General features: G+C 38.5%; 1 protein-coding gene across 3 annotated transcripts in view; it reads left to right on the top strand.

Moving 5' to 3' along the window:
- The window catches only part of ESYT2 (extended synaptotagmin 2), an 82,805-nt gene that overhangs the window by 16,988 nt on the left and 46,545 nt on the right, over nt 1–19,272 (top strand). For all 3 annotated transcript variants that reach the window (XM_039571692.1, XM_039571688.1, XM_039571684.1), the window contains exons 2-4: nt 13,841–13,882; nt 14,471–14,605; nt 16,387–16,463. In XM_039571692.1, coding sequence (XP_039427626.1) covers nt 13,841–13,882; nt 14,471–14,605; nt 16,387–16,463 — 254 coding nt within the window. The remainder of the gene's footprint in view (nt 1–13,840; nt 13,883–14,470; nt 14,606–16,386; nt 16,464–19,272) is intronic.

Genomic DNA, 19,272 nt, shown 5'->3' with positions numbered 1-19,272 from the left:
ATTTTTGTTGATGTTGAACATTACCTTGTCATTTGTTGAGGACTTTTTTTCCTGTAAAGTACCTTTTGTTAACATATAGAGTCAAAACAGTAGGACTGATATTTAAGGATGAGGATAATAGTTAATTTAGTTGGGGAGGCAGTCTGGGTTTTGATTCCACCTTGTAGCTCAAACATATGATGTAGCATTCCTAAGTTTAGAAACTTAATTTAGCAGAGAGTGCTTTCAGTGTCTTTCCTTAGCAACCCAGCCTACCAAAACACACCAGAGCTGCCCTTCCAGCTCTGTACTGAGGAATGGTAGGAAACTCCATGCTTTTAAGGTGGAGTTTATAAACAAAAATAGGATAATGAGTCTTGCAATTGTTGGGGATTGGAATTGAGTGGTCAGACTATTTTCCAATTACATATTTCATTGGTCTTGCATTTTCAGTATGATCCTATATGAGGTTAAGGGCTGCCCTAAAACACTAGAGCATCATTTTTGTTTTACGTAAACTTATCTGAAGAGTATTCATAAAATTGAAATGCTTATGGGGTTTTTTTGTTTGGCTTTTTTTTTTTGTAGAGGCTAAGCATTCCTCAAGATAGAAGGGGTGCTGGAGGATGCCAGCAACTACTAAGGGTTACAGCCAGCCTTTGCAGAAGCTGAGAGGGCATTCAGAGAAGGATAACTCCACAGTACTGTTTTACTTTTGATTTTTCCTTAGATATCACTTCTGATTGCTGTGTTAGCTGGACCTTTGATCTTGCCTAGTGCAGAAGTTTCTATGTTATGTGTTGCCAGTGAAATGTATGACGTACTTTGCATATCTTTTTCTAACAAATAAAACTGTTCTGTATTTGGTACTGATACACAATCCTTTGAGGGGGACAGAATTGTTCTAGAGTAGAGAGAACGAATCTCATAAACCTTAAAAATTTTAGTGTCTACCTGATTATTAGAAACACTAAGCTTTGTATATGAACCTGGTATAAGTATTTGGTTAAATGCTTGAATGGAAGAACCAGAAGGAGTTACACATGTAAGCTTGCATCTGATACCTGATGCTGTCAGGTTAACCTGGGCTTTCCTCTCTACCATTTGTCACTACACTGAGACCCAATTTAAACATTGCAGCTCTTCTTGGTTTCACTTTATTAGGGTACTCTGCTTTCTGTTACTTTGTCAGTGAAGTTTTATAGTTTCAGAGAAAGCTAATCACTGATTATTTACAGGTTCCACAAAACTGCCAGACTGTTGGTCTGTACTCTTTATACTCTCTGGATCTTGCATTGTGAGTTTCTGGCATTTTGGCTAGAAATTATATGGGGATTTAAAAATATCTGTTATATCTTGCATGATTTCTGATTATATTTAAATATGTTTTAATATTAGGAATAAGCTCTGGCTGGATAGTACTGGATGCAGTGCAGTATGTAGAAAAACACTTTTGCTGGTGTTGGGTCAGAGTCACTCAAAAGAAGTGTGTGCATATATATATATATATAGCATATGTATCTATCTCTTTTTTTTTTTTTTTTTTTTTTTTGGTAGTGTAAGTACTAAATAATAAGCACGTAAGCTCTGACTACTGAATGTATTCTACACAGTCGTTTGACTTCTTAGGATGCAGGTTAACCCAGCTTGAATTTTTATGTCCTGATACTGCATTTTAGTTTAGATACCACCACAAAAAAAAAACAAACACCCAAGTTCTCCATTTTGCGCTTTTGTATTTTCAAATACAAATTTGCAGTTTGCTCATTCCCAAACCAATAAGAAGTGAATGATACTTGTCATAGTTCACATAGATTTGTTTCAAATGTATTGTGAATTACAGGTTACATTAAAAAGAATGAAAGGTTGGGCTTCAGTACATGGAGATGTTTCAGGCTAAAGACAGGGAAGAAGATTTAATCTGCCTGAGAAAGAGGAGGCTTGCAGAAGGTGGTCGTTGCTTCTTAACACTTACCTTTCCTGAAAGCTGATGCCTATTTCAGGCCTCACAGAACACCTGCATGGTTCCCTTGGAGATGAACGGTGTAATCGAGTGAGTGCCAGCAGGAATGAGCTCTCCCTGCTGCAGGAACCTCAGTCTCAGTGGATCAGAGCTCCTGACTGCAGGGTTAGGGAAGCGGGCAGTGGGTCAGTGGAGTAAAAGCTGAAGAAACCATCAGTGTTTTATTGTAAATACCAGCAACAAGGGTGGCTGACAATTTGGGGCAGATCCCAGCAATTCTTTTCATAGCTGTAGACAGTTCAAAGGACAGTAAGTTGTGCTGTGACACTGGTTGTATAAGCTGTTTTGAAAGCTAATGTTTAACAATCCAGACAGGAAAATTTGTCTTCAGTTGACTGTTGAGAAAATAAAACACTCTGGCATGCACTGGGGTGGGAACATGCCTGGATTCTCAAGGGAACTGAAAAGGAATTTGTTATAGAGACTTGAAAGTACAAAAGTGGTCATGTTTTTGAAATGTGACAAATTCAAAATATTGTGCTAATGCCTTTATAATTTTATGTTAAAACCCAAAAGCTAGAATTTCAAGGTATTAAGACTTTATTTGTAGGAGAACAAGAAATGAAAGTACTTCTGGGAATAAAAGAGTAAAGTCAATAATGTCAAAAAGGAGTACTGTGCAAGCTTTTTAAGTGGTAAAATTTGGTGAGTCCTGAGAGCTATGGTTCATCCTATGCTTTTTAGCAGTTTAAACATTTAAAATCTGGGTCTTTGCTTTCAGTAATTGCAGTGCTTGTGGGAATTTGGAGATGTGCTAATGCAGTCTGTCATTAATGTTTCATTTTGTAAACCTTTGTTCCACTACTTCTCTGTAACATGGTGTGAGAGCAAGACACAGTCAGTATAAATCCAGTTCTTGGTATTTTGCTTGTATAGAGTCTTATGCTATTAATTTTTTTTTTTTTCCTTGTCCTGGCCCTCTGTTGGACATCAGCATTTAAAATATAATTGTTACTGCTGTGAATGCCTGTTGAAGGTGAGATTGGAAAAGGGCATCCTACTGTCCTAAGAGTTCATAATGAGTTCTGGTCTTCTGAATGAGGTAGTAGTATAAATAAAAACACTATTGTAAATGTGGATAGTAAACAGTCAAAATGTTAAGCCTAAATTCTTATGTTTCCTCACTTTAAGAAGTGCTCAACAGGTTTGTTACATGTGAAAAATGTCTCTTCCTGTGTCAGGATATCAGTCTTCTGTCAGAGGTTCTGGATGTTGAGCCCTCAGAAGTGGAAACCATTAAAAGGTTCCTGCAACCTAATACCCCCATATACCTTCTACTTTTTTATTATGATTTTTACTATCCTGTCTCACTCCAAACTGAGCACTGAAAACTTGCTGTCATTTTTGAGATGGAAAGTGAAAAAGAAATGTGAACATGGTGATCCAGGAAAAATTACAAGATATTAAACTGCAGTGAAAATAAAGCAGTTTGGCTACAGAGTTGACTTCATCTCTGTATTGAAGCCTGAGTTATGATATATATTACTAATATACGAGTACTTGAAGTTAATTCTGAAATTAGGCTGTGCTAGAAGGTGGATCTGCAGTAGTGGACTAAAGGCTTCAAGTTTTCTGTTCAGAAAGAGGTAAGAACTGAGCAAAGCAAACCCATGTGGTTTCCTCTGGCAGACATCCTGTGCTGTGTTTAGGGTAGATTCTGCACCCAGATAACAGAGAGAACCATGCCAATATACTTCCAGATATTTGGAAGGAACCTCTGTAACCTTTACTGGTAGAGAAAGGGATTTTTTTTTTCATGTTGTTCATCAGGTAATTAAGCTTGGATGCTTCTGGAAGTTAAGGGTGGTTGGTTTTTAATTTCTAGGCTGAACCTCTATCTTCCAGTTGGGGCTGCAGGGGCTGAGTGTCAGGCTAGAAGTAGGATTTCCCAGTTCCCTTACTAGCAGACTACTGTGCTGTCATTCTTCCAGAGCAGCTGCTTATAATGCCTATCCCGGAGGATTTTGTTATGGCAAGCTGCTGCTAAGTAGGAGGTCTCTGGGTAACTTTCTTTTGTGGCATGCTGGCTCCATCTCTGCAAAAATAGCAGCACTTAAGCAAATTCTATCAGTTTTGGTATTGGTGAGTCAAACTGCTGAAAAGTAATGCAGCTCTTGACACGTCTCACTGCCACTGTGAGTGAAGCGTATTTAATAGCTGTTGAAGTGAAAGCTGTGCATGAGAAAAATTAAACTGCTGTGCTTCGAAATGGCTCAGCATCCTTCACTTTTGAATTGCACCACTTACTTCTGGGCTGCTTTTTCAGTCATATCAGAGCTCTGGAGCCTCTTTTAGGCAGGGTTTATCTTTTGCAAATACATCATTATTTTGCATTGCCAAAGACATTGTTTGCCATAGAAACTGGGGAGAATATCCAGGTGAAAATATTCTGGTGGTGTTGCAGGGCTGCATAAGGATGGATTCTGAATCCTCAGCTGCCAGAACTATAAGCTGATCAGGCTTTTGCTGGGCTGCTAGCAAAAATTGGCAGATTGCTAATTTTCTAAATACTATTCCAATGAATTCTGCAATGAGAAGGAAAACAGAGGGACAACTCCCTCAATTACAGTCCTGTATATGCATTTAATATATAATACATTTTTAAAAATAATCTTAGTAAAGTAGCATGTTTGTATTTAAATGATAAATGTAGACATAGTTATTGGTAAAATATAAAAAAAGCATTTTGTATTTCGAATAAACTGTGTGCTTTAATTTTAGCACAGCAGAAAGGTAGATATGGGATCCCTCTGTGGAGTTTGGGTGTGTGTATGGGCAGTGGTGGCTCTTGGCAGCATTTTAGGAAGGCCTGGTTTATGGTAGTTTAGCCTTTACAAGACGCAGCCTATGTGCTGCTAGTTGTTTTCCTGGTCTCCCAGATATGGTACCTATGAATATATATTTTAGGAAATAATGTCCTTCAGGCTATACCAGGATGCTGAAATGTCCTGTGTATGTGAATTGCTGTTTATTCCAGGTTTGAACTACTCAGTATGTTAGGCTTTTCTTTAGACCTTTAAGAAAGGGAAGAGGAGCAGAGGTAACAGAAGGTTGCAAGGAACTTAAACTTTCTTTACCTTACAAAGAACCTTAGTTTTATTACTTGAGGTGTATGAATTCTATTGTAGTAGCTTTCCTGTGTTAGCACTTAACCCTGTGGGTGTTGAAAACCTGTTTGTTTCAATTTCTCCAACCACCAGCTTGTTTTGTGTTTAATTGCTGTGTTGGAGAAATTACTTTTCACCCTGATGCTCACAGTGACTGAAGCAGATAGCTCAGGATAGTGGGGAGTACAGAGATCCCCTTGGAAAACACATGCTGAACAGCTGTCTGTAATTTGTTGTGGCACCGCACAAGACTTGAACTTACAGAGGTAGCTCATGTGGGATGACAGTGTTTGTGCTGGTAGAGTGTTTTGGGAACATCTGGTGGGATACCAAATACGTGTTTCTAGAGCCACTCTTGTCTTATAGGTGCAAATCTGACTCAAAAGGCATGTAACTGTTTCTTTCATAAGGGTTTATGTTGCTTTCCAGCGTCTTGTCCAAACACTTAAATGGCTTATGTTCCAGTTTATAAATAAATACAGCCCTTCACCTTGCTTGGTATTACAGCTGTTTCTTTCGTTTAAGCATGTTTCCACTTTTTCCAATATTTCCGTTTTTCTTTGAGGGTTTATCATGATCATCGAGCCATGGCAAAAACTCTAGGGCCCTTCCCCACCTCCTTTATCTCTGTATCTTCCTCTGTGTGTGTGTACTTTGTGTGTCAAGGGGGATAGTTTTATATTTTCCCCTACCTTTAGTTCTCTGATGTTTGATTTTTGAAAAATTTTTTGTTTGTTTGTTCATGGACAATTACTGTCAAACCCTATACTGCTTATTTTGTAACCCTTTTAGGTTAGTTGATACTGATTTATACGGGTCTTTCTGAATGTTATTTTGTGAAGTACCCTATGGACATAAATACTGTGTTTCACAAAACTGATTTTCTAAATTCAGTCTGCTTCTGGACCTTCCAGATGTTTCTGTTGAAGGACATGGCACATGCAGCTCATCTGTAATGATTCTCAGGGAAACTGTTTCAAGAGTCCTGGCTGAATCCTCCTGCTGCAAACACACAGCATTTGTAGTCCTGAACATGAATTTTGCTGTGCAAAGGCTAATCATTTTAATATATTTAAAATGGAAAACAGAAAATCCATCCCAAGGCATGATAAACAGAAACTGAATCAGATTACCAGAAGTAATGGAAATAGCTGTTTGTTAGTTTCGTAACAAGGGCCTACAGGATTTTTGAGGAACTCTCATTATTAGCATTACCCTTCTCTTTCAGAAATACTGAATCCTGCGGTTCTGCAACAGTAAATATTTTGTGGGATTTTCTTTTATTCAGAAGAGGAGAGAGCCAGGGTATTTCTGGTATTGATAGAGATTAGGAAAATTTCTCGGCTAACCCTGGAGGTGAAATACTGAAATGACAGGAGACAGCCTGGCTGCTCTGCTTTCCCTCACAGCCCCCTTCTTTACCTCCCATCAGAAAGGAGTGGTTGTCTCCCCAGTGCTGTTTGAGAAGCCTCTTCAGGTTGTGTCAAGTAGCAGAAGGGTCGTTTCCTCTGTGGGAGGAACAAACAGTTCACCTATTGCTGCTCCTTGTTTCTTCTGAGAGTGAGGGGGGTGATTGCTGGCTGGAATACCATGGGATTAAGCTATTAGCCCTGCTCAGCTGTTTTACCTAAAATGTCCTTAGGCCAGCCTGCTTTACCAACTGGAAAACACTGGAGTGAATAGCTGTTAAATTGAGCTTGAATATCACTATATGACACGATTTATTCTATCACGCTGGGCTTCTTCTTTTAGTAACTTTCTCTGGCATTTTGAGTTACAAGTGCAGTGAGTTTAGACAAATTGTCAGCTATAATTCAAAAGATAATTTAATTTTAGTGTGTTTTGGTTTTTTGCCACACCTCCTGGCTTTAGGCTTAATGGTTAAATAACTGCTTATGTTTTACATTCAGAAAGTTTTAGAGCACTAATTTGGGCTTCTGTCCTGAATTTCCTTCTGTGGTATGGTCTCCCTATCCACTGATGATGCATGAGGAGACTATGAAAACTTACTGTGATTCCTTTACACATTTTTACATTTAAACTAGACAAATGTACTTTTGATAGAGAGGAGGATTTTAGTATGTAATTTTAGCTTTCCAAAATAAGCAGAAGGGATTGGCATCTAATAGAAAAGGTATTTGTGAAATAGCTGGAAAACTGCTCAAGAATACTTTGCTGCATTGTAACTGTATTGAGAAACTTGATTATATTGTGTGGCCTTAAAGTGACTGGTATATTTTCTTTAAGATTTACATCTGGAGCAACAAATAATCAGTGCAAATGGAAGGAACTAAGCATAAATTAAGTGATGCTGAGTCAGTTAAGTATCTGTTAAACATAGCTATGATAATACATTATTTTTAATGTAAAGTATGCTGAGTTGGAAGTGACTCATCAGGATTGTTGAGTCCAATTCCTGGCCCTATGCAGGACACCCCAAGAATCACACCATGTGCCTGAGAGCGTTGGGATTCTTGTCTTTTAATCCTTGAATGTTAAAAGGAAGAAACCCAACATTTTGGGGGGTTTCGGGGCTTTTTATGTGTTGTTGTTCTTTGTTTTTTCTTTTTCTTTGAATCTAATCTGCTTTTATTGCTTCCTTTTCTTGCATTGCTGTAATATACAATTCGGGAGAAAGTGGTTGGTTTGTAGCAAATACAGTTTTCAGGTTTTGGAATGCTCTGGTCAATACCTGTAGTTTTGTACTTTCCATACAGTTGCTGGGGGGTTTTTATCTGAGTTCATGTGAATAATACTTAGGACCTATGTGTTAATCATAATCATCAAATAGATGTTAAATTTAACAAGGGTTGTCTGATAAATACCTTTAAGGATGGAGAAAGCTTTCAAAGATAATTTTTAAAAGAAAAATGTTTTACAGTGAGGGGATCAGTGAATAGCAACAGCTATTATGCAATTTGTATTTAAAAGTAGATTATTAGTACCTGTAATTTGTGGTGAGAGCAATTCACCATTACTTAAAGAAGGGTGCTGTCTTTCCTTCTGAATTTCTTGTCAATGCTTGGTTTTAGTGACATTTATGTAGATAAGTGAAACTTCCTTTATGTGAATGAAGAATTGTATTTAAGGCATTAGTTATTATTTGCACTTTGAAGCTTGTTTCATATTATTTGCTGATTGCTATTTGACTTTTCAAAATTTCCCACCAATCCTTAGTCCATGGCATTTGAGTGTAATAGTCATTATTCTGTGTCTAGCCCTGTTTCCTTAGAAATATGCAGGTGATAATCTTGCTAGAAAACTGAGTCACTAATTTAGCCAGTATGAAGAGTGTATGTAGAGAGTTTGAAAAATAAAATAATTGTGGGTAAGAAGCATTTCTACTGTTGTTACTGTTGTTTTATTGTTAGTGATTTTCTTTGTCCCTTTTTTCTATTGTCTTCTAGGACAGAACAAAAAACTGCATTCCTTGGGCTCTTTCTGGTATTTTATTGATCGTTACAAAAAACACTGTGTTCTGAATTGAGTTTTTGAAAGTGCAGGATCTGAGCATATCAGAAATAGGAAGTAAATCTGAAAGTTGTTTAGAGCTAAGTACAAGCAGTTGTGTGAGAAAGCCAAATCATGTCTTTTTAATGTGCAGAAACACATCTTTTGAGCACTTCCACGTATTTTGCAAGGTAATGTTTAATAATACCACATTCCTGGAACATGTAATATTATGATGTTTTTGGTGTTGAACATGGTTGTTAGAGCATTTCTTGCAACAGTTCTCTCTTGTTATACTTTGCTTTAAATAATAAATTACTACACTGATGGTTGCAATGACGGTACTTGCCAAACCTGCATGAGCAATTTACTAACAGAAGCCAAGAGGAAAACGCTTTTAGTCTTTAACTGTCTTAGCTGAAATCTTGACTTCTGTCTCTTTCTGTCGTGCTTGTCAATAGATTTTTATACAAGAATTAACAGATTTTGCACATCAGTTAGTCTGATTCTTGCTTCTGGCCATAAAACGTTTGTGCAGTTGCTTCAATGCTGTTGTGTCAGTCCTGACTGATCCAGCGTACCAACTTCCATCCCTCAGGCTTTCTTCTGTTGTCTATGCATAAGATTGTGTTTGAAGTCAAAAACTCTTAAAGCAAAATATAACTTTGCCACTAATATTGTGGTCTCATATAGCAGGCTAAAAATATATGGGATTAGTAGATTGATAAATATTTTGTTCTTTGTTTTCAGACAACCTGGGTTTGTAGCATCTAAAGATTAAGTAAAACTCAGCTTTTGATTCAAGGTTGACTTAACTGAAAATTTCACAGTCTTGAAAATGTAAGGTTCTCTGCTCTTTTTTGAGTGTCAGAATAGACACCAAACTGAATTGTATTAAAAGTGGAATGAGCTAGCAGAAAAGCAAGAATGGAAAAGGGATGAGAATCGGCAGTGGAAGATACTGTATTATTTGTTGCCTATTATCACATGCAACTGCAGGAGTAAACTAGGCTTATACAATTGGCTTAGTGCCAACTTGTAGTCGCTAGGTTTAGTTTAGCAAGCTGCAGCTTTCCTGAGAGCTCAGTGGAGCTGCTTAGGGCAGTGCGACCCTGTCGCTATCCCGTAGTCCATTTCGGATGTCCCTGCAGTTTTGCTCTGGCAGCTATCAGCTTTACAACACAGTGATGGCAAAGGAGGCGAGAAGGGTCTCTCTATAAGGTTTTAAGAGGATCTTTGAATAGTTACATCTTGTCCCAGCGATCCCCAGAGGCAGAGAGACCTCCTGATCCGAGCGCTGGAGGTTTTCTCGGGGGCTCAGGGGTGGTACATGGGCCCAGTTGGGGTACAGGAACCACTAGGGAGGACCTGAGGGAGTGTCCAGGGCTAGGGGCAGGGGAACATGGCAGGGGGAACAATGTGAAAGGCATTTAATAAGTGAATCAGTGGGAAATACAACACTACACCAACTCATGTAACTGTAGGAGCATGATAGGTGTGGCACACTAAAGGACAAGTAATTATTAAATCTGTGGAAAAATTAAGAACCATGTCCTGTTAAGCAAGGTCTTAATAAAGACTATAGAGTAGATAAAATCAAAAATGAATAAATTAGCATACATGGCTAGATATTAGTATCTGTGGCCTCTTGGTTGTTTCCCAACCTATTTCAAATGTTTCTGCATAATTTGGGACTGAATGTGAAGAGTGCTTGATAGGTGCAAGAGAGATGCTACCTCTTTTCCTCATTCCACAGCGGTGTACTGCATGTCAGCTGTGTGCGTGGTGCAGGAAACGTGGCCTGCGCCTTAGGAAGTTTATACTCTGAATCTGGGAAGTTGGATCACCCTGTGGAGGAAGGTGAATTTTATCTGGGCTGAGGTTATATTTAGAACGGGAAGCCTCTCTCAGTCTAGTGTGTCTCTTCTGTTGAATGTCAACTGGATACTTGTACAGAAGACTAAAAATGAGTGGTGAACATGACAACTGTTATATCTTGCATTACTCACAGCAGACAGGTTTGCTTTTGGTATTTCCATGAATTTTTCTTTCCCTTTCCTCATCTGTGTGTTTAATTGGTTGTTTCTATTTATTTTAGTTGGTTGCTGTTCATTGCAATGGCTGTAGAACCATAGAATTTAGGAAAAGACCTCCAAGATCGACTCCAACTATTAATCTGACACTGCTAGATCCACCACTAAACTGTCCCTAAATGCCATAACTACAAGACTTTTTTAATACATCCAGTAATGGTGACTCTGCCACTTGCCATGGCAGTCTGTTCCAATGCTTGACAACCCTTTCCATTAAAAAATTTTTCTTATATCCATTCTAAACCTCCCTGGTGCAACTCGAGGCTGTTTCCTCTTACCGTCTGTCTTTTTTACATGGAAGAAGAGAGCGACTCTCACCTGGCTACAACCTCCTTTCAGGAAGTTGTAAGGAGCAATAAGGTCTCCTCTGAGTTTCCTTTTCTCCAGGATAAACAACCCCAGCTGCTGTTTACCAGCACCTCCAGGTCCATTCCAGCAGGGCCAATTTCCAGCCACTCTGTCCCTAGCCTCTAGCACTGCCTGGGATTGTTGTGACCTAAATGCAGGACCTGGCATTTGGCCTTGTGGAACCTCATACCATTGGCCTTGGCAATGTGTTCAGCCTGACCAGATCTCTCTGCAAACCCTTCCTGCCCTCCAGCAGATCAACACTCCCACGCAACTTGGTGTCACCTGCAAACTGACCGAGGGCTCAATCGATCCCTTCATTCAGATCATTGATACCAACAGTAGTGTCCCCAGTACTGAGCCCTGTGGAACATGCTTGTGACCAGCCAGAGTTACAGCCATGGATGTAACTCTGTTCTCCACCACTCTCTGGGCCTGGCCATCCAGCCAGTTTTTTACCCAGCTAATTGTACGCCAGTCCAAACCATGAGCAGCCAGTTTCTCCAGGAGGATGCTGTGGGAAAACATGTCAAAGGCTTCACGAAAGTCAGGGTCGACACATCCACAGCTGGTTCACGCTGTCATACCAGTAGATCAGCAGCATGATCTTTCCTGGCACCAAGGTCAGAGTGACAGGCCTGTAATTCCCCAGGCCACTGTGGATGGGGTTACATTTGCTGACCTCCAGTCCCTTGGGACCTCCCCAGTTAGCCAGGACTGCTGGTAAATGTTGGGGAAGTGGCTCTGTGAGCACTTCTGCCAGCTGCCCCAGTACCCTTTGGTGGATCCCTTCCAGCCACAGAGACCTGTGCTTGTCTCAGTGGTGTAGCAGGTTGCTGACTATTTCCTCTTGGATTACGGTGGTCTCCACTATGTGGAACAGCTCTGCAGTTCTCACCCTGTGAAACTGAACATCACTGATAGCTCTAGCTCTCCTAAGCAAATCAGAATGAACTCTGTTGATCCAACATCATGCACAAGTCATTACTGAGAATTGGCACCTTTTCTGTTTGCAGATTCAGAAGACAAATATTTTAGACAAAGATCAAAAATGTTTTTTATTAGCATAGGGGTTAACAGTATTCATGCTTTCTGTTCCTTTAACGTTTTGACCATTGAGAGCAACTTGAGAACCCTGCAAGACAAAAACTGAGTGTAAGCTCTGTTCAGCTGTAATTTTGTGTACATACTTGTAACTGCTGGTGTTGCAAATGTTGAAAAAAAAAATTCAGTATTTTTTGTTTGCAAAAAGCAGACACCATCCCCAGCCCTCTAAGTACAGAGCTCTGACATTCTACCCACCATAATTTTATAGGAAATTAATTATAAATAAATAAAATAACATGGTTCCCAAATCATTCCATCTGTTATTAATAATTCTATTTTTTAAAACTTATTTAGTAAAATAAACCACGTTTAATGTTTTTTCTTACAGCTAAACTGGTGCAAAAATGATTTTGCACCACTTGTAATAGTTTTGAGAGATACCTGATATACTTGAAAAACATAATTTGAAAAAGATGCTGAGAACTTCTCTTGGCAGTGGAAGATAGCAGCATTTGTAATTCTTCAAGAATCTGTAGAAGCATAGGACTTACCTTTGTTATGGACCTGGGGATGTTGAAAAAGGAACAGACTGGAGAGATAACTGTGACATTATTGATTATGCTGCAGGGGCCAATCCTCCAGCATAGCAAAAACGTGGAGGTTTAGATGAAAGTAAAGACTGCTCTGAGGGTAGATTGAGTATATGAAGAATATGTTAGTGCTGATTGTTAATTCAAGAACTGAATAAAAACTGAAAAAAATTGTTAGTGGGGCTTGCTGTCAAATTCATCTTGTTGAAAATACAGTTTAAAGAGTACGTCTGTCACTGACTGTTCTCATCTGGGATATGCATAATAAAAATAGCTGCTTTTGGAGCCAGTGGTACAATCTGTTATGCTATGAAGAGATTAAGACTTCGCAATTCAGTTAAGTAGAGACAGTGCTTCACGAAAGTCACTATATGTAGGTCATGGTTTTTTAGTCTGTTCAAAGGCTCTTTGTGCTTGGGAGGTGTGATCTGCATCTTGTCCTACAGCCTGTGAGTCTCTAAAGAAATGCTTGTTAGCTCTGCTTCTTCAGGGCTTTATTTTTGTTCGGTGGTGATTTTTGGTTGGGTTTTTTGTGTATGTGTGTGTGTGTAAAATGTACAGCTACTAACTGTGCTCTCCTTCTATGTCTGGAAAACTGTGTTTGTTCTTCCAGCATTTAATTGATGTTTTCATATTGCCTTGGGTGTTTTCTGCCCCATGTATGAACTGTCATACTGTCTCTGACTAGTTTCTGTAGTTGTTTAAGAAAAGAAGTCACTAGAAATGTCTTTCGAAGGGCTTTTGGCCAAACTTAAATCCATATTCCTGAGCTTCAACTTCACTGACTAAATATTTATAGCCATGGTTTATTGATATTGAAAAAGATTTGGCATGAATGAAAGGAAGTAGAAGTGCAGGCAGTTAGGACTCTGTCATGTGTGTTGTGTTAATATTGGTTGACACAAGATGTCTTGGCTGTGCTTGTTTTTTAGTTTGTTTATGGTGTTACAGCAACACTTCACTCCAGATGCTACTATTAGAAACCAGTCCAAGCATATATTTATATAGTTCAGAAATGAGTTCATATTTTTATCTGCTTGTATGCTGATTCTCTTGTCAAGAATGTTAACTGTTCAATATGTTGTCCACTGTCTAGGGAGATCCCTAAGCTTTCCGGTATTATAAATGACTGGACACAGTTGACTAAAATTATTTCGTATTTGAATTAATTTTTTGTTTTGTGTTTTGTTTTGATTTTTTTAGGTACATTTTCCAGACACAGAGAGAGCAGAATGGCTCAACAAGGTAAGGAGAAACATTGATCCCAAACGGGAAGGAGCAGGAGGGAAAGCTGAGATTAAAATAAAAGGTGAGGCAAGAGCCTGAGAACAGAGTAGTTTTAACATTATGCTTTATACACTTGAAGTCTCTGGTTGTTGATCCAGTTAGTCACAAGAAAGATTAAATTTAGTTTCATGGTCCTGAAGTTGTGAGTTTTGTAAATGATTTTAAGTGGCACTACAGTAATGACAGCTGTAATTGTGTGGAAGTCATAGCAGCTGTAAACACAATCTTTAATTTTCTACTTGTCTGGGATACTTTCCAGTTACTGTAGGTTCCTGACCTATAATCTAAAAATAAATGAAATTTATGGTTTTGATTTGTGTGTGTGATAATTTAAGATATAAATCTACGTAGCTTGCTTTTTAAAAAATATCTTTCATCAAAGAGCATAGAAGAACATGAGTTAATTAGAAAATAGTAAGAAAAAAGTGATATAGAATCTTCAGATAGAAAATTCAGATGCAGTGAAGTTCTGACTTTTTTACATTTATAACTTATGCATGTATTCAAGAACTGTACTTCCATGTAGATTTTTTTTTTCCTCCTTAGACTGTAAAACAGATGTGGCCTTTTATTTGTCAATTCATTGAGAAACTCTTCCGAGAGACCATAGAACCAGCAGTAAGAGGCGCAAACAACCACCTCAGTACCTTCAGTTTTACAAAGATTGATATTGGTCATCAGGTCAGTGTCCAATGAAGTTTTTTTAAGAGATCCTGTTTTACATACCATTTTCATGTAGTCTGTTCAAATCTACACAGAAATATTTCTCAGTGACACTTGCTCATAAGCCTGATTCTGGTTTCTGTTGTAACAATAAACTAAAAATGTGTGGGTTTTTTGAGGCTTTACTATGTTTTGTGGGATCTATGCTTCAGAAACTTGACTGAGAATTTGGAGAGGACTCAAAGTGTAGTAATGCCTTGTCACATGAAGAGTTCACAGCAATGTGATTTTAATATTGTTCATGTAATGCTTTATGTTAAATGAGCAGGGACCATTATCCTTTTGCCAGATGATCCAAGTGCAGTTTTCTTGTAACAGATGCACTTCTAATCATGTTATGTGTGGATTCAATGGCAAGGCTGCTGGCTTGGCTTTCCAAAGGACTGCATATAGCACAGCATTAAGGAGCATACAGATGTTTGTCTTCTGTTTCATCCCATGGAAGAAGGGGTTGCACATGCTTGCAGAAGAGCCTGTTTGACCAATGCAAGCTGAGTTCCCTCTGCTTGCAATGAGTTCAGCGCTACTTAATCTTCTCTGCATCAACCAGAACTTTACTGCTTTGAGATGCAGTTGAACAGCTTTTGTTTGAAGTTGCCTTTCGTGTTCCTATTGTGTGTGTCATAAATAGAATTTCAAGTAAGGATTTAAAAATCAACACCTCCACACACCCCCAAATGTTAGGAAACCTGAAATTAATTTCAGGTGTGATAGAGGGGAATTGTTTTTCTCTCTTTGTGACTCTGTTTCATGTAGGTTACAACTCATTATGCTTTACTGGACCTTTTGTGTGTTGGATTTATTATTTTTTTAAATTGTAAGTCCTTTTACACAAGGCCTCTGTCCTGCCCTAGATGTAGTTGTATTACAGACTGTAGCATTCCTTTTAAGCCATACTAATTTTAAGTAGGTTTTAGATTAGCACCCAGACCTCTGTATGGTTCTGAAGTTGGATTGAGTAATCTTTGACATGACAAACAGCTATTCTTACTTTATACTGCAGCCTTGATTGAGTGGATTGAGCTGCACAGCCCCAAGACAGCAGTGAGATTTTGGTTTTACGTAAATTATCAAAAAGGTGTAAAAAGAAATACGACAATTTTTCCAGAAAGGAAAAACTCAAAAGTGAGGTTGTTGGTCATCCTCTCCTGCCTAGTGTTTGATGAATGTTTGAGGCTTCAGAGTGTGTGGTTGATACGTGTTAGTTCTGTATGAGGAAGGGAGAGAGGCGAGAGTGTCAACACAATGATTTAGAGAGAGAGAGCACAGAGTGGTTGACATAACTTTTTTTGGGAGTTATGGATTCTTTTCCATCTATCGTCACTAAATTCTACTTGAGGCAACTACCTTTTTGTGAATTAAATTTAACTTGTTGTTGTAGTTGCACAGAAAAGAATGCTTTAGGAGTGTTAGACATACACCTGTACAGAAAAATCGGATATTTATGCAGGGGAGAGGGAAAGCTTGATTTTTAAATATTTTATAAATCTTGAAGTTTAGTGGTCTATACCCAGGGTAGTTGCCAGAAGGATTGTGGTTAAGTGGATCCCAGCAAGGTAATTTTTACTCTTGAAATAAGAATTCAAACTAAATTGATAGCCTTACTTCACACCTTTTAATGTTTATAGTAGATTCTTAACTTCAGGCCTGAATGTGCCTGTCTTCGCCTTTATTTCAAACTTAAGAGTTTAATATGCTTCTGTAGAAGAATCCAACTTTTACTTGCTTCATTGTTCCAGCCTCTGAGGATAAATGGTGTAAAAGTGTACACTGAAAATGTGGACAAAAGGCAGATCATTTTGGATCTTCAAATCAGGTAAACTTTATTACCATATTTCAGTGGGGTCTATGCTTTATAATATGCACATTGTTTGATTTGCCAGTTATGTTGGCCTGAAAGGAGAATTGCTTCATTATGCAAATGTAGTTAGTTCTAATTGTGTATGAATGCAGGAAGAAACTGCATGCTGTAAATAGCATTTATCTGAGGGAAATGGAATATCAACTCTGTTTGGTTTCATTATTAATGTTTGTTAATAAAGAAATACTTTCCAAAGATAAAGCAGTATCTTCGATTTTTTTTCCTGATGTATTAATACTTTGCCATTAAATTTAGTCTGAAATCTAAGATGTAAGATTTTTTGGGTTTTTTACTTTTCTCAGTTACTTAGATTCTTTTTATAAACATAGTATTAGAAAAAATTAATGATAGCAACAGAAGTATTTGTGCTTACTTTACCCAGAGTACTGTAAAATGTCAGAATGATTGTGCTTCATCGCTTCACATTTCTTTGCCATTTCATCCTAGCCCCTTTTATATAGGTTTTTCAGTAGGTCTACCCTACATTTAACCAAGTCATTCTCAACACAATCTGCAGTTGCAGAGTTTTTTGGAAGTTCAGTCAGTGAACCCAGAAATGTTTTTATAATTGACCATCATAGGTCTGTGTTACAGTGAGTATTTTTGCCTGGTCATGGGTTATGGAGAGGCCAGATTTGTCAGTCATTGGCAGTTGAGCAAAGAGCAGCCTTCTGTGTTCCTCACTGCTTCCCTGGCAGTAGCCAGAAGGGTCACTGGGCATCTCAGCTTCAGAGTTACTTCCAAAATTTGAATGTGGTTATTCTTAATTTTGAATTATTTTTTTAAAGCTCTGCTATGCTGAAGCCTCTGCTGCTTTGGCAGAGCTGGGCAGGCCCCAAAATGACGAGAGAAAATGCTGCTGTCTCCTTCCCTGGGTTCCAGAGCAAGTGGGGGCTACATCTGTGAGCAGAGCCCAGTCTTTAGTTAACTGAATCACTTTATTTCTCTAGGAAAAAGACAGCTATCCAAACCAGGGATTGGTGTTCCTGGACAAAATACAACAGGATTAACTCTTGAGAGCTTATTTCACTGGATGAATGTGTTAGCCCTAATGGAGAAATTTCCTTCAGTTTTCTTTGTTGGCACTTTTGACAGCAGCTGTGAGAGCAGCCTCACCTCTGCAGATACAAGCCCTCAGGAAAACAATTTTGTCTGACCACAAACAGACCATGGAAATTGTTTTTGAGAAGCTGTTTTCTGTTCCAAGACCACTTCTTCCCTTTAAAGCAGAACTATTCACAGGAAGACAAGAGTAAATCTAGTATTTTTTGTTTTTTTTATTTCTGCTCATCCTCATGAAGTAGGTAAAAGTAAAAAGGCCAGTAGGTTTGTACAAAAATTTCAGGAATAATGTCCTGTTATGTAGACCTGAAGGAAATCTCTACCCATATGTCTCACTTGCAGCCTACTTAGAGAAGTGGTAGACTGTAGATACAAAAATGCTGCTAGCAAGGATTTTCTTGCTATTTTCTAAGTCCGTGAGAGACTTTTCTCTCTCACAGAAGAGGTAGCAGGGAATGGAAACAACCAAGCCACCTGCAACCTTGAAAAGTCTTGTTTATGGTACAGTAGAAAAATATTTTGACAATGGATGTTTTAGGATTTTAGCCAGTCACCCCAAGGGGTGGCTGATCCTTTGTCCAATAAGACTATGAAGAAAAAAGTCTATAAAAGAGTTTGTAAAACAATTAAATAAATCAATCTTGCTGCACAATTCCTGCCTGCTGGATCTTCTCTCCTCCTCCTCCCTATGGCTGTGGGATGCGGTGATACACCCTAGGGCCCAGGCCTGCAGTAATAGTAGACAGCTGCAATAGAATCCAGTCTAAAAGGCTGAAAGAAATTCCTTGAAGTGGTTTAAATAACAATAATAGTGCTGGGTCAGCTGGGTGCTTGTTGAGCCCAACAGCCTGTCCCCACTGCCAGTGGCATAGGCTTCCAGGAAGAAAATGGAAACGAGAGCTATGGAGTGACTATCACAGCTTCTAGGAATTAAGGCTTAGACAAAACCATCATCAAAGGAAGTCCTATTTCATATTTAAGACTTGTCCTTGGCACCTCATTCGGAAAGGGCTGTTTTTCAAAAGCTTTTAGTATGCAAGTTTTAAGACAGAGCCCCCCTGGCCCCCAATATCAGTTGTTACTGTTTGATGTTATTTGCTTTTTAACAGTTTCATTTATAGGTCCTCTGAGGGTCTTATCACTGGGATTGTCTCAGTAGTAACAGGAAGAATAAGTGTCTCTCGGTACATTTAAATATGGAGTTAAATACAGATACCAACCCTAAATTGTCTTGCATTGCAGTTTTGCAAGATTATAAAGAACAGTCTCGCTGCTGGAGAAAAGTCCATCCTTTGGAATATTTACCCCTTTAGATTTTAATCTCCAGTTAAATTAGTTCATTATAGTTTTAATTTATTTCTAAGTTTAAAGTTAGGAGCTTTCTATAAACCCTTCATTCCCTAAATACAGTTGAGAAGGAAAACAACCTCTTTCAACATTCATAAGAATAGTTGTAGGAAGCCAAGCCCTGTGGGGTGTGTGGTGAGGGAAGGAAGGAAAGATTTTATTTTATTTATATTTTTTTTCTGTTTAAAGTACATTAATTCTTTTAAGAATCCCCTTTTATCCTGCAGTTTCACTATTGTGGCTTCTTTTAGCCTTTCTACTGTCAGTTGTTTGTGGTGGGGTGTGTGCATTTGCTTTTGGACCTTCCACAGTACATTTAAGTAGTTTCAATGTGTCTCTGAAACTCTAGAGTATT

This window comes from Corvus cornix, chromosome 2 (assembly GCF_000738735.6).
Source record: "Corvus cornix cornix isolate S_Up_H32 chromosome 2, ASM73873v5, whole genome shotgun sequence".
In the NCBI taxonomy this organism is placed as follows: Eukaryota; Metazoa; Chordata; class Aves; order Passeriformes; family Corvidae; genus Corvus; species Corvus cornix.
Note: the sequence above shows the minus strand (reverse complement) of the source record. Positions and strands in the feature narration are given on the sequence as shown.